This window comes from Canis lupus, chromosome 28, assembly GCF_011100685.1.
Source record: "Canis lupus familiaris isolate Mischka breed German Shepherd chromosome 28, alternate assembly UU_Cfam_GSD_1.0, whole genome shotgun sequence".
Classification (NCBI taxonomy): Eukaryota; Metazoa; Chordata; class Mammalia; order Carnivora; family Canidae; genus Canis; species Canis lupus.
The window spans coordinates 1166432-1178496 of NC_049249.1; the positions used below are offsets into that span (position 1 = coordinate 1166432).

A 12065-nucleotide genomic window follows, 5' to 3' on the forward strand; every position below is an offset into this window, starting at 1 on the left:
GGGCTCCCGATCCATGGTCTCAGAGCTACAGTGCAGGGATAAAGAATGAAGGAACCCAGGAACAGGGTTCCTCCCCCCGCCACCACCACCCATAACCCAAAAGATGCTCCAAAATCCCAGACCTGGTCTACTACTTCCTGTACTTTGTTTTCTTAGTTAGATCCACCCCATCAGCTGCCCCTCCTGAACTGCCATTGTATCTCCAAGCTGACCTTGGAGGGAGCCACCCCAACATCCACCTGGACCAGCCAGACCAGTAGACCTCACACAGAGCCCTTCCTCCGTGGAGACCCAATAAATACATGGTGACTCCAGCGACTGAGCAGTGTGGCCATCCTGCCCCAGAGTCCACCGGTGGAGTCACCAGCTGGCAGGCAGAGCCCAGAAAGGATGTTTCACACAGGACACCCGGAACCTGACAGCAGGGCTATCTTCACACCAGGTCCCACGTCCTCACCCTGCCCTGCCAACTGCCCAGCAGCAAGCACCGTCCCCTGCCTGCCCTGCACAGGCAGGGGTCCCTGGGGTCATCTCAAGCCAGTTTTCAACCCCAAATGTCACCTCTGGTCACATGATGAAGGGGCTTGGGTCCTGATGTGAGGGTCACCAAAAGCTCTGAACTCTGGCCAGTGTTGCAGGTAGGCAAGGAGGAAGGATGAAAAAGAGATCAAGAAAAAAAAAAAAAAAAGAAAAAAAAAAAGAAAAAGAGATCAAGAAAGATTTGAACCCTCCACTGTGAAGAGACAGCAAGCCAACAAGGTGAGGCGCTGTGTCTGTTGGGGTGGGAAACACTCTTCACTGTAAAAATCCAGGCAAGAAGTTCATCCTCTCATATGGCTTCCACTTTTGAGTTAATAAACTAAATAATTTCAGAGATATGACTTACAGGTCACTTTCCTCTAATTTACTTTCTCATCTTTCAGAGGCCAGACCCACCTGAATACTCCAGGACACTCCAAGATCCTTTACCCAACTTAATCACATCCATAGAGGACCTTCTGCCACACAAGGGATCATTCACAGGTTCCAGGAATTAGGACACAGACATTTTGGGGGGGCCACCTCACTTTTACCACATCATGAGAATCTTTTGTTACCTTAAAAAACAGATGGGTGTAAATTCACAAGAAAGAGGTTGGTGCTGGGGCTGGACTCTCCTCATGGAAAAGAATAAGATCGTCTATGCCTGCAGCCACAGAGGACAAACCCATTCTAGGGAGATACTCGGGGGAGGAAGAGCATTAGCAGCCAAGGGAAAGTGCACAATCTCTGGGAATAATCTCACTGTGACAGAAATGGCTCATGTAGGACAGAAGAGGAAGACCCGCCCCCACCCCCCACTGTCTCCCATCTTGCCCATCTGCCCTACACCTTACCCGTTCACCATATTCAATTAGTCCAAGTCCACCCCCCACTGCTAAGGCCCTGTCTGCAGCCCCCATGGGCCACACACACAGGGCACCAGGCTGACCCACTTCAACAGCTGCCCGGGCACTGACAGGCAGAGAGCAGCAGAGAGCGGCAGCTGGCATCCAGAGTTGAAGCCCAGCTCTCCCTGCCCCCAAGGATCCCCCAGTGGAGTCGAGGGGAGAACCGGGAAAGGCAGGAAATTGAAACAATATGGGTGGGATGAGAGAGCCCAGACCCCACACTCCAGTCTCCTCCTATTAACGTCGTGTGAAGGAGGGATTATTTATAGTGTCTAAAACCAGGAGAATGTGCCAAGTGCTCAGTCTCCATGGGAGGCCAGATTCCATCCTGGAGGCAAACTAGTAACCCTTCTACTTCTGCAGTTCAGACCAGGAGTTGGCAGCCCCTGTGAAAGCCAATGGACTGAGCCATCTGCCTAAAATGACCCCTCCTTTTCTCTTTACTGGTGCGCCTCTCTGCCTTCATTTAGCCCTATATTCTCTTACAGAGGGTCGGCACATGCTTCTCCCACCAAAGTGCAAAGACCCTTGTTATGGGCTGAATTGTCCCCCTGAATTCCTGTGTTGGAAGCCCGAGTCCCCACTCCTCAGAATCTGACTGTATTTCGAGATAGGACCTTTACAGAGGTGATTAAGTTCAAAGGAAGCTATTAGAGAGCACCTTGATCCAACACGTCTGGAGTCCTGATAAGAGGAACATGGGGCACAGACATGTGCCCTCAAGGAGGGAAGCCCATGTGAGGACACAGGGGGAAGGTGGCCATCTGCCAGCCAAACGGGGTCCCTCAGAAGAAAACAATCCTCCCAACAACACCTTGATCCCAACACCTCCAGGACTGTGAGAAAGAAATGTTTGTGGTATAAGCCCCCAGTCTATGGAAATTTGTGATGACAATCCTAGCAAGTCAATACAACCTTGAAGGCTTGTAGGTTCACAGGAAGGCTTGTTTGGGCACTCCACCTGTCTAGATATTTACACCCACTTTCAACTCAAAGATACTGGTGGAGGATGACTGAAACTCATGGCCAAAGGCCCCCTTGGGGTCTAAAGCTTTGCCAGAGAACACAGGCCCTCAGGGGTCCCCAGGCCTGCAATGAGACTTCCCTGAAAGTCAGATGTTCCCAGCAGCACCCTTTCCTTGACCCTGGAGATGGTGAGTTTAAACCCAGCAAGCATAGTTCCCATTCATGCATGGGGAGGGAGGCGAAAGGATGCAGGCAGAGGTTCCCATGCCTACTAGATGTCAGCTGAGCTGGATATTTAGATAAGTACTAGAAAAGAAAAATCATGCAGCATCTGCCTCCCCACAGTTAGCAGGCCCCCGATGGCTCAGCAGAGATAAGAGCAGTGGGAATCAGGATGGGGGAAGTAAGGACAACACCAATGTATGGAGTCAGGTTGACCAGAAGGCAGTGCCCGGAGGAGTCCAGACCTTTCCCTCCGGGTCTGTCTAAATGACAGAGTACGTACCCACCCTGAAGCACAAAGGGGAAGCCAAGCAAACACGAGCCAAGCCAGCTAAAGACAGGGGAGGATGGGTGTCACCCTCCAGACAGGGCAGTCTCCCCTCTCCTGGCCTAGGAGGGAGAATTGTCAAAGAGTCATTCATGCCCAGAGAAGAACTGAACTTCTTGCTTTGTGACCCAGCTCTGCAGGGAATGGAGGTGGGAGGTAGACTCCCCAGCCCCCCAGCCCAGGCCCCCCTGCACTCAGAGTTCCTATGTCCTCCAGCTTACATCCCAGCCTATGCTTTGTCCACTCAATCACTCAACAAATGCTTGCTGAGGAATAGCTAAGTGCCAGGCACTACACGAAGAAGACAGCATTCCTAACTTCATGGAGCTGAGAGGCCAGTGGGCCAGGTGGCCAGTCATGGTGGGGGATAAGGACACAGGAGTGACAACCATCAGTGTCACATGCAGCAGAAAAAAGGTGCAAGGCTTTTAAAAAATTCCGGGCAAAATCCTGATCTAGCCTGTGGGATCAGGGAAGAAGGAAACTCTGGGGAAGTGACCATAAGCTAAAGGCTGAGTTGAAGTTAAAATTCAGGAGAGTGGCAAAGAATGTCCTCCCTGAGAGAGAGAGGGGTGCCACCTGCGCAAAGAGCCTGAGGCACGAGGAAGCTGGTACGGGCTGGACAGAGAACGTACAACGTCCTCTGGTGAGGTGTACCACTCAGTGGTCCAGAAAGCCACCAGGCCTACCAGCAGGAGGGGACTTTCCACCCCAACAAGGACTCCCCCAAGGCTAACTCTTAAAAGAGGAATATGACAACATAGGCAGGGAAGACACTGAACCAAATAGAGTAAACGGGATTCAGGCAGCAAGGAATCCTATTCTTTCAACAAGCACATGGCCCCCTATGGTCCAGGCCTTCCCAGTGGCTTGGTGGGGCTGGGCAGAGGGCCAGGGGGATGGTGTTCAATAGAGCAGGGCTAGAAACCTGGTGCTATTAAGTGTGAGGTTCTGAGAGCCTCAGTTTCCTCATCTAAAAGGTTGGAAGATGATGCCTGGCAAGGTGAGCGTAGGCTCCAAGGAGGAAACAGCTTTCAAATACTGACGCTTGTGTGTAAGGTCTGAAAGCTGGGCAGGGGAGGAGGCCAACAGAAAGTGACACATATGCTGACCCGTGAGCAGGGTGGGCTTCTTGGGTGTATGATCCGCAGTCATCCAGGGCCCTACACGTACTTGGAGGAGCCTGCCACTTGGCTCAATCTCTGCTGTCACTCTCTTGAAATTTTTGAATCAAGGAGCTCCCTTTTTTATTTTGTACCAGATCCCACAAATTATGTGGCTGTTCTGCCTATAGGTGAACATTAAATTCTCATGGCTAGGACTTATGGGGTCTAACCCTCTTGCTCCCATTTGGATACTGTCATGAGAAGGACTAACACAGCTCTGAATACAGCTTCAAAGAAAATCCCTGTTACCCAAGAGTGTACAACCTACTCACCTAGTACGGAGCCTCTGCCTCTCTCTAGCACTCACCCTGAAATGGGGGAGGGCACTTTCCAGTTGCAGGGGAGTGTGGGACTTCTAACAACAAGGTGTCCACCTTGCCTGGGACGCAGAGGTGCATATGGCTGCCACCAGTGTGCTAGTGGTTCTGTGCCCCATGCTCCTTCTCTGTCCTGAAGAAACTGCTCCCACTCAGATCAATCCTCGTTGCTGTCCTGAATTTTATGTCATTAACTCCAATTCAGCCTCTGCTCCTGGTCACTTCCCTAGGGTCTCTCCTCCTGGGTGCCACCCAGCCAGAAGTTTCTGCGTTTATAAAGAATTCAGGGATCCAAGGGTGGCGCAGCGGTTTAGCGCCTGCCTTTGGCCCAGGGCGCGATCCTGGAGACCCGGGATCGAATCCCACATCGGGCTCTCGGTGCATGGAGCCTGCTTCTCCCTCTGCCTATGTCTCTGCCTCTCTCTCTGTGACTATCGTAAATAAATAAAAATTAAAAAAAAAAAAAAAGAATTCAAATTGTGGGTGCCAATCAGTAGCAAAATCATTCATATCAAAAAGATAGTCTGAATTCCTGACATATATCTCTGAACAAAATGCAATTGTGTTATTTATACACCTGTGGCACTAGGAGCCCATATTTATCAAGCACCACACAGAGGAGCTACCAGACCCAGCCTCTGGGGTGCTGCATTCATGTTAAAAGCCTGTCACCTGAAGTAGCTCTCAGCCAGGACAAACACAGGACCCTGACCAATGATAAAGGCTAGCACTGGCTGGGGGTGGACTCTATGCCAAGCATTATTCTAAGTACCTTAGGTTTATTTTCCCAACTGACCCTCATACTATGTTTATCCTCATTTTACAGAGAAGAGGGCTGCCACACAGAGAGGCTGAGCCCACAGCTCAAGCTTACACAGAACATGGCAGAGCTGGAATCTGAACACAAGCCTTCTGGCTTCAAAAGCAACTCTCAATCACCACGCTGGACCATGGTTTAGCTTTTAGTAAATATTTTGTCCCTCGGTTTCCTTTCCTGTAAAGTGAGGGGCTGGACCAGGTAACTGCTAAGGTCCCACACTGCCCCCAAATCAAGAAGTAGGAAAGTGCAGCAGACCTACATTAAAAAGCAGCTAGGCTAGGCCTGCCCTGGGGGACTGTGGTGAGGCGTCATGGGTGAAGCACTCAGCAGACAGTGGCACAGGGTGAGTGCCACACAAGCAGGGCTGTCAGGATTATCCACAGCATGGCCTTGGGCACAGCCAGGGTAGACTGTAAAGGAGCCTGAATTGCAGCTGTCAAGCCTCCAGGAGTCTCCTGAAAATATAAGAATTCCTTGACACCCCCCTCTCCCCCCCCCAAAGTCACTCTCTGCGGGTGCCCTCATTGATAGCAGCTGTGATTAGGAGGTGGTCTGGGAGCCTGGGAGGGGATGAGGACCCCTGTGCCCCTTTGCATCCTGTTGGCGGCTGGCTACTCCACGCAAGCCACCAGAGCTGTCCTGTCCAAACCTCCAGTCACTGGCAGCCAAGACATTGAAAGGTATGACAAAAGCATTTCTCACAGCACCGATTTCAGATTCACCAGAAACCCTGCTGCACTGGTAGCCGGGGGACAGAGGGTGAACTTCTTCCTGCTTTGTGATCCAAGTTCCTCCTCCTCGGCCTCTGATCTACACTGGTTCAGATGGCAGCTCCACCACTTGGTAGCTGGGTCACCCCTGGCAAATCACTTCACTGTGAGCATCAGCTTCCTTATTTACAAGACGCAACTTAGATGGGAGAAGCACAATCTGGAGCCAGGCTCTCTGGGTTCAAATCCCTCCTCCACAACGTACAAGCCTTGTGATTTAAGGCAAGTCGATTCCAGGGCCTGAGCCCCAGTTTTCTCATTTCTAAAATGGGATACTCACAACACGGCGTCCAGAGGGTACCGGCGAGTTAATGTTTGCAAGGCACCCGGACGCACACATTTTGCTCTTGTCGCGAGCGCAGCCTTGTTGTGATTAGGGGAGATCATGTGCAGCACCGTGCGAGGCACCCAAGGAGTAGAAGAGCCACCGAGGTAGTCGGTATCGACTATTACTAGGAGCAGGGGCTTCTCAGCTCTGGGCGGGCGGGCGGGGCTCCCGGGGGCCGAGGGAGACGCGGCTCGGGAGCAGAGAGCCGGCGGTCCAGGCGGACGCGGTCCCAAGGCTCGGCCGCAGGCCAGACCCGGCCCCTCCCGCCCGGCCGGCGACCCGCGAGGACAGGAGAGGACGGGAGAGGACGGGAGAGGACGGCGGGCGAGGGGAGAAGCCGGCCCGGCCACCCGCAAGGACACGAAGCAGCCACAAGGCCGGCGCAGCCCGCTTCCACCCCGCCCCAAGGCCCGGCCCCGGGGCGCCGCCGCTGTGCCGAGGGTCCGCGGAGTCCCCCGGCCCCGGCCCCGGCCCCCAGGCGCGGCCTCCCCGGCGCGGGCTGCCCCTGCCCCACCCGCGCGCCCGGCCTCGCCGCGCTTACCCGGGGCCGGAGCCCGCGCCAGCAGCACGGCCGCCGCCAGCGCCACGAGCCGCATCTCCCCGCCGCCGCCCCGCGCTGTGACGCCCGCACTCGCCCGGCCCCCGCCCCCGCCCGGCCCCGGCCCCGGCCCCGGCCCCGGCCCCCGCCTCGCGCCGCCCCGGCCCGGCCCCGGCCCCGGCCCCCGCCCCGCCCCCGCCCCGCCCCCGCCCCGCCCGCGCTGGCCCGGGGCTGCCTGGTGCCGCGCGCGTGCCCGGGGGCCGCGAGGTGCCCTCCCGGCCGCCTGCGGGCGGCTCCTTGTCAACGTCCCCGTTTCACAGGCGGGAAGACTGAGGTTCTGAGACCGGTTCGCGGGCCCCGGGGAATGCACAGCCGCAGTGGGCTTCGCGGTCGCTCTGCGCCCGAGGTCACTGCCCAGGGGAAGGCTGCTTGGAGTTTGGGCCTTGGGGCCGGTGGGCACCAAACCCAGTGGCTGCGGGGCCTGGGGCTAACCTGCTGCCCAGCGGCCCCCGCCAGCCCTCCACGGCGACCTTTGTGAGCCAAGGAGCAGCCAGAGGAGAAAAAGCCCCGCTCTGCTGCCCTGAACCGGGTGTGGAGGGATGTCAGGGATGAGCTGGAAAAGCTTGGAAAACTGAGAGGGCTCACACAGGCGAGCTCGGAGCGCGTGGACACTAGGGTCCCCTTAGCCACAGCCTGGGAGAAGTACTTTGCTCCGTGTTACTGAGTCCCGGCGCTGTAAGACTCTGGGACAGTTCCTTAACTTCCATGTGCTTCCGTTTCCTCCATCTGTACAATGGGGGGAAAGAAACATCCATTGTGGGGTGTTTAAGACCAAATGAGACAGCTCCAGGTAGGGCACAGCCCCTGGCCCCTGGCCCATGAATGGCAGCCTTCATTAGGATCATGGTTTACAGGTAAGGAAGCCTACACAGAGGGCGGGAGGAGTGACCAAGCCACTCAACGCACGTCACTGTGAGCCGATACCAGTCTCTTTGCCATGGTTCTTAACTTGGAGACTGAGTCTCACTAATGTGTTGGTCCGGGGTCTCTAGCTCGAGAACAGTATATATTAGCTATATTCTCTGTGTCTGTCGGGGGAAAAGGGGAGTCCTGCTTGGGAGTGGGTCCCTGCAGAAGCAAGAGAACAGGGTCCCCATCTCTTCCCCTCTAAGAGCAGAGGAGGCTTGGGGAAGGCATGGAGAGAGAGGTGGTGGTGCCCCCTGGTGCTGAGCCACCGGGCCTGTCCCAGAGGGACCATCCATCCCTGCAGCCCAGACCAGTGGGTGCAAGCTTTTGTGGAGTCTCCAAATCCCAGGTACTTCCTGGGGTCCCTGGTCCCTATAGGGCTCTTCTCACTGGGAGACCATGCCGTAGGGTGGGCCCCTGCCATGACTTGGCGGACCATCAAGGTAGCCAGGCTGGAGGGAGCAGCCAGGCTGCTAAGAGGACCTGAGGAGTCTGTAGTGAGCTGGCTGCAAGGTCTCTAGGTCTGAAGACAAGGACAAGAACCCGTGTCAGTCTGGATCCTACAACACAAACATTCCTAGAAGACTTCCAGACCAGAGCTTGGAAATCACTTTGCATGTGTAACCAGCTAAGCCTCATACCCCATCTCTGTGAGGTCCCAGGCTCCATTTCTCAGATTAGTGAGCTCAGGCTCAAAGAGGACCACAGTCCCACCCAGGGTTCTGTGGGCTCCTGAGTGTCTGACATGGGACGTTGGATTTGTGCAGAAGAAGAGCATTGGTTCTTAAAGCCAACCAGCACCTGATCCTAGATAACAGTGTGGGTCCTTGGGCAATGTAACCTCTCTGAACTTCATTTTCCAGATGAGAGTGATGTATATAAAATAGCCTGTCAGCAGGACTGTCCAGCATGTGGACAAGGAGCTCAGGAGGTGGCAGGCCTGTTTGGTGTCTGCGTGATCTCACCTCACACTCTGTGCTTGCAGTTTGCTCTTCTGGTTGGTAGAAAGCAGAAGGGACACCTTAACACATGGTGGCCACACTTGAAGGAACCAACTCCTGCTGTGATCATTGTATCCTTTCTAAGTATCCAGTCTCTCCCTACAGGACTGAGTGGACATTCAGCCCAGGATTAGACCTAAGTGCCCACCCTCTGCTCAGCTTTCCCTGGTGCTTGCTGGAGATTCAGGGCTGAAAAGTGTTTTTCTTGTGCTTCTAATGATATATGACGCTGTTTTGTTTTCAACTGTGTGCTCTCTCAGTACTTTTCAGTTTCCCAAATAATCTACTAGACCATCTTGGTAAGACCTTTGCTGCATGGCACAGGAATGGGAAAATACAGCCACTCCCCAAGGGAGAAACAGACGGTGACCCAGAGGAGACTCTATTTCAGCTTGCTCTGGATTGCAGTAGCAAAGACCTTCACCCTGCCATCTACCCACTTGTTCACAAGCTTAAGATCATTTGAAAATCCTCTATTGACTTATTTGCCCATCCCTTGGCTCTATCAGGTCTGTGTTCTGAATTAGAAAAATAATAAAGTCAATTATTAGTTTTTTAGTTACCTCTTGTAAAAATCCCTGTCTGGAGTTTCTGGATGAGGGTTCAGACTATTCTAAAGTTGATCCAGGTCCCTGTGGACAATGGGTGACATAGAAGCCCTACTCAACTAATCTGGACTCCATCAGGCACCACCCAAAGAATCTTAGAAATCTGAACTCCTTCAAAATAACTGTGTTCTGCTATGACATAGTGGGCTGGTGAGTGGAGGTCTTCTTTCTTCTTTCAATATGCAGTTGTCTGCTAAAATCTGGGTCTGACATGAGAGTATGGCATGGTTCAGGACTCAGCTTGATTTTGTGTACAGCAAATATAACCCTAAACTAAAAGCACCAAGGAAAAGTAAACACCCTCTTCTAAGGTGTTCGGCAGATTTCTGGGTTGTTCCTTCTGTCTGGATTTATACGAGTCATTTTTGAGATCTCTTCCATACTGCTCACAAGCACTTTACCACAGAATCCAATCAGTTACACACTTGAATTATCACGGAGAGAGGGTGAACAAAGAGTGGACTCTGGATAAAAAAGGGCTTCAGCTCTGACTCATGGGGTTGGGGGGAGGGTATGAAAGAAGGGATCATAGTTACAGAGGATATGTCCATCTAAGCAGAAGGAAAAGCCATGAGCTAGCCGATGGTGGAACTGCCATGAGACCTGCACAGCTGGGAAAGAGATGTGAGGTGCACTGGGTGTTCCCTAAAGGGAGGGAATGTGAAGCTGTAAGCCTGACAGTAGATCTAGATAGAAATAGCTTTTCCAAACCAACCTCACTGGTGACCATGATAAACTGGGATCATTCCATGATCTTAGGAGTGACTGTGAGCTTTATGCTAGGGACTCTGGAGGAAAGGAGGAATAAAGAAATAAATGTGTTGTCTATATCACTGACCACAATGGAGGCCATGTCCACTTCCTCTTCCTAGTCATACTGGAAACATTCACATAAAGGTAGCCAGCCCTTGAACTGAACCTGAAAGGACACTGGGAGAGTGCTGAAAGAAGACAGTGAGTGGCTTATTTCAGTCAAGGGAACGATGTGTGTCAAAGCAGAGAGGCTAAAGGACACAGGACTTTCAAGTTTCATGGGTAGCTTTGGGGGACCTAGAAGACCAGCTGCGTCTGGGAAGTGAGATGTGGCTAGAGAGACAGACAGACACAAAGCTCTTAGAGGTCCCCTCATTTCAGACCCAAGTGTTTGTACTTCATCTCAAAAGTGGCAAGTAACACTGAAGGAAGGGAGAAATCATGGGGGTCTCCTAAGAATCACAGAGCAAGGGACCACTAGAAGAAGAGCAGGCTTGGAGGAAGGGGCTATATGGAGCCTAGTATGTCCAATACCATGGACAGAAGATCTACAAGAAATGTTGAATGCTGAAAGGGTCTGTAACTGAGGGTAGAGCCAGAGAAAGACAACTGATTCATCTTCAAGCCTACGTGGGATGCCTTGGGAATAAATACCACTGCCCAGGGTAAATTCTCTCAGATGAGGTGAGGGCTGAGTACTGAGCCCTTGGACATCCAATCCTACACAGTGCACAACACATGGTATGTCATTGATCATTATTCCGTGGGTGCATCTGTGGATTAGCAAAGAGAAAGAAAGGAAGGGTGCATGAGCTTGCTTGAGCCACCATAACAAGATACCACAGAGTGGGTAGCATTAGATAACAGACATTTTATTCTTTACAGTTCTGAAGGCTAGAAGTTGGAGATCAAGGTGTAGATGTCATTGGTTTCTTCTGAGGTCTCTCTCTCCCTGCCTTGTACATGGCCATCTTCTCCCAGTGTCTCTCCATGGTCTCCCCTCTGTGTGTGTGTGTCTGTGTCCAACTTCCTCTCCTTATAAGGACACCAGTCATATTGGACTGGACTCATCCTAATTACCTTATTTGAACTTAATTACCTCTTAAAGACCCTATCTTCAAATATAGTCACTTTCCAAGGTACTAGGGTTTAGGACTTCAACGTATGAATTTTAGGAAGACACAATTTAGCCCATAACAGAAAGAAAGGGGAGAGGGAAAGGGGGAGCACAGGGAAGGCAGATTATTCTTTGAGAGAGCAGCCAAAGAGGGAGCTGATGAGGGAGGCTGGCAAACCAGAGATGGGGATGGGAAGCCAGCAGACTGCTGTTCTGTCCCCCTAGAGGCCTGATCTCTGAGGTTATCAGAGAGGCAACTATCCCAAAACAAAAGGCAAAGGAGTACCAAGAAAAATCCCTAATCTTCTTCTGCTGACCTGGAAATGAAAAAACAGTAATCTGGGAAGATATACCTCTGTGGCACATCCTAGTGTTTCTAAATAAGAGACTTTACCAGGCCAGGAGGGGATCTGGAGCTGGGAGCAGCTTTCTTGCAGAACCCTGTCAAGAGGTGCAACTACAGTTGGCACTGGGGGGCTGGGCTGTGATCTGCTGCCCTACAATGCAAGGGACAGTCCTGTGCTGGGGGTAACAGTCCACACAAAATGCTGGTGGTGCCCCCACCAGGAAACTGAGAGACAGGATGAACAGAAGTCAATGAAGCAGTCCTCTGGGGCAACCGATGCCTTCTGGGCTTTTGTAAGAAGAATGGTTTACAAGGTTTAGAGTCATGTCCAAGTACAAAATGGCTATTGATTGTCTTACCCCAACTCCAGGTCAGCATGCTGCTTGTCA

General features: G+C 52.6%; 1 protein-coding gene across 10 annotated transcripts in view; it reads right to left on the reverse strand.

The window, feature by feature from the left end:
* VSTM4 (V-set and transmembrane domain containing 4) overlaps positions 1–6982 on the reverse strand; it is a 101036-nt gene extending 94054 nt beyond the window's left edge. For all 10 annotated transcript variants that reach the window (XR_005380357.1, XR_005380355.1, XR_005380356.1 and 7 more), the window contains exon 1: positions 6889–6982. Coding sequence is in view for 7 of the 10 variants with exons in the window: in XM_038578043.1 (XP_038433971.1) it covers positions 6889–6943 (55 nt within the window). In the remaining 3 variants the exon portion in view is untranslated. The remainder of the gene's footprint in view (positions 1–6888) is intronic.
* Positions 6983–12065: the final 5083 nt, after the last annotated feature.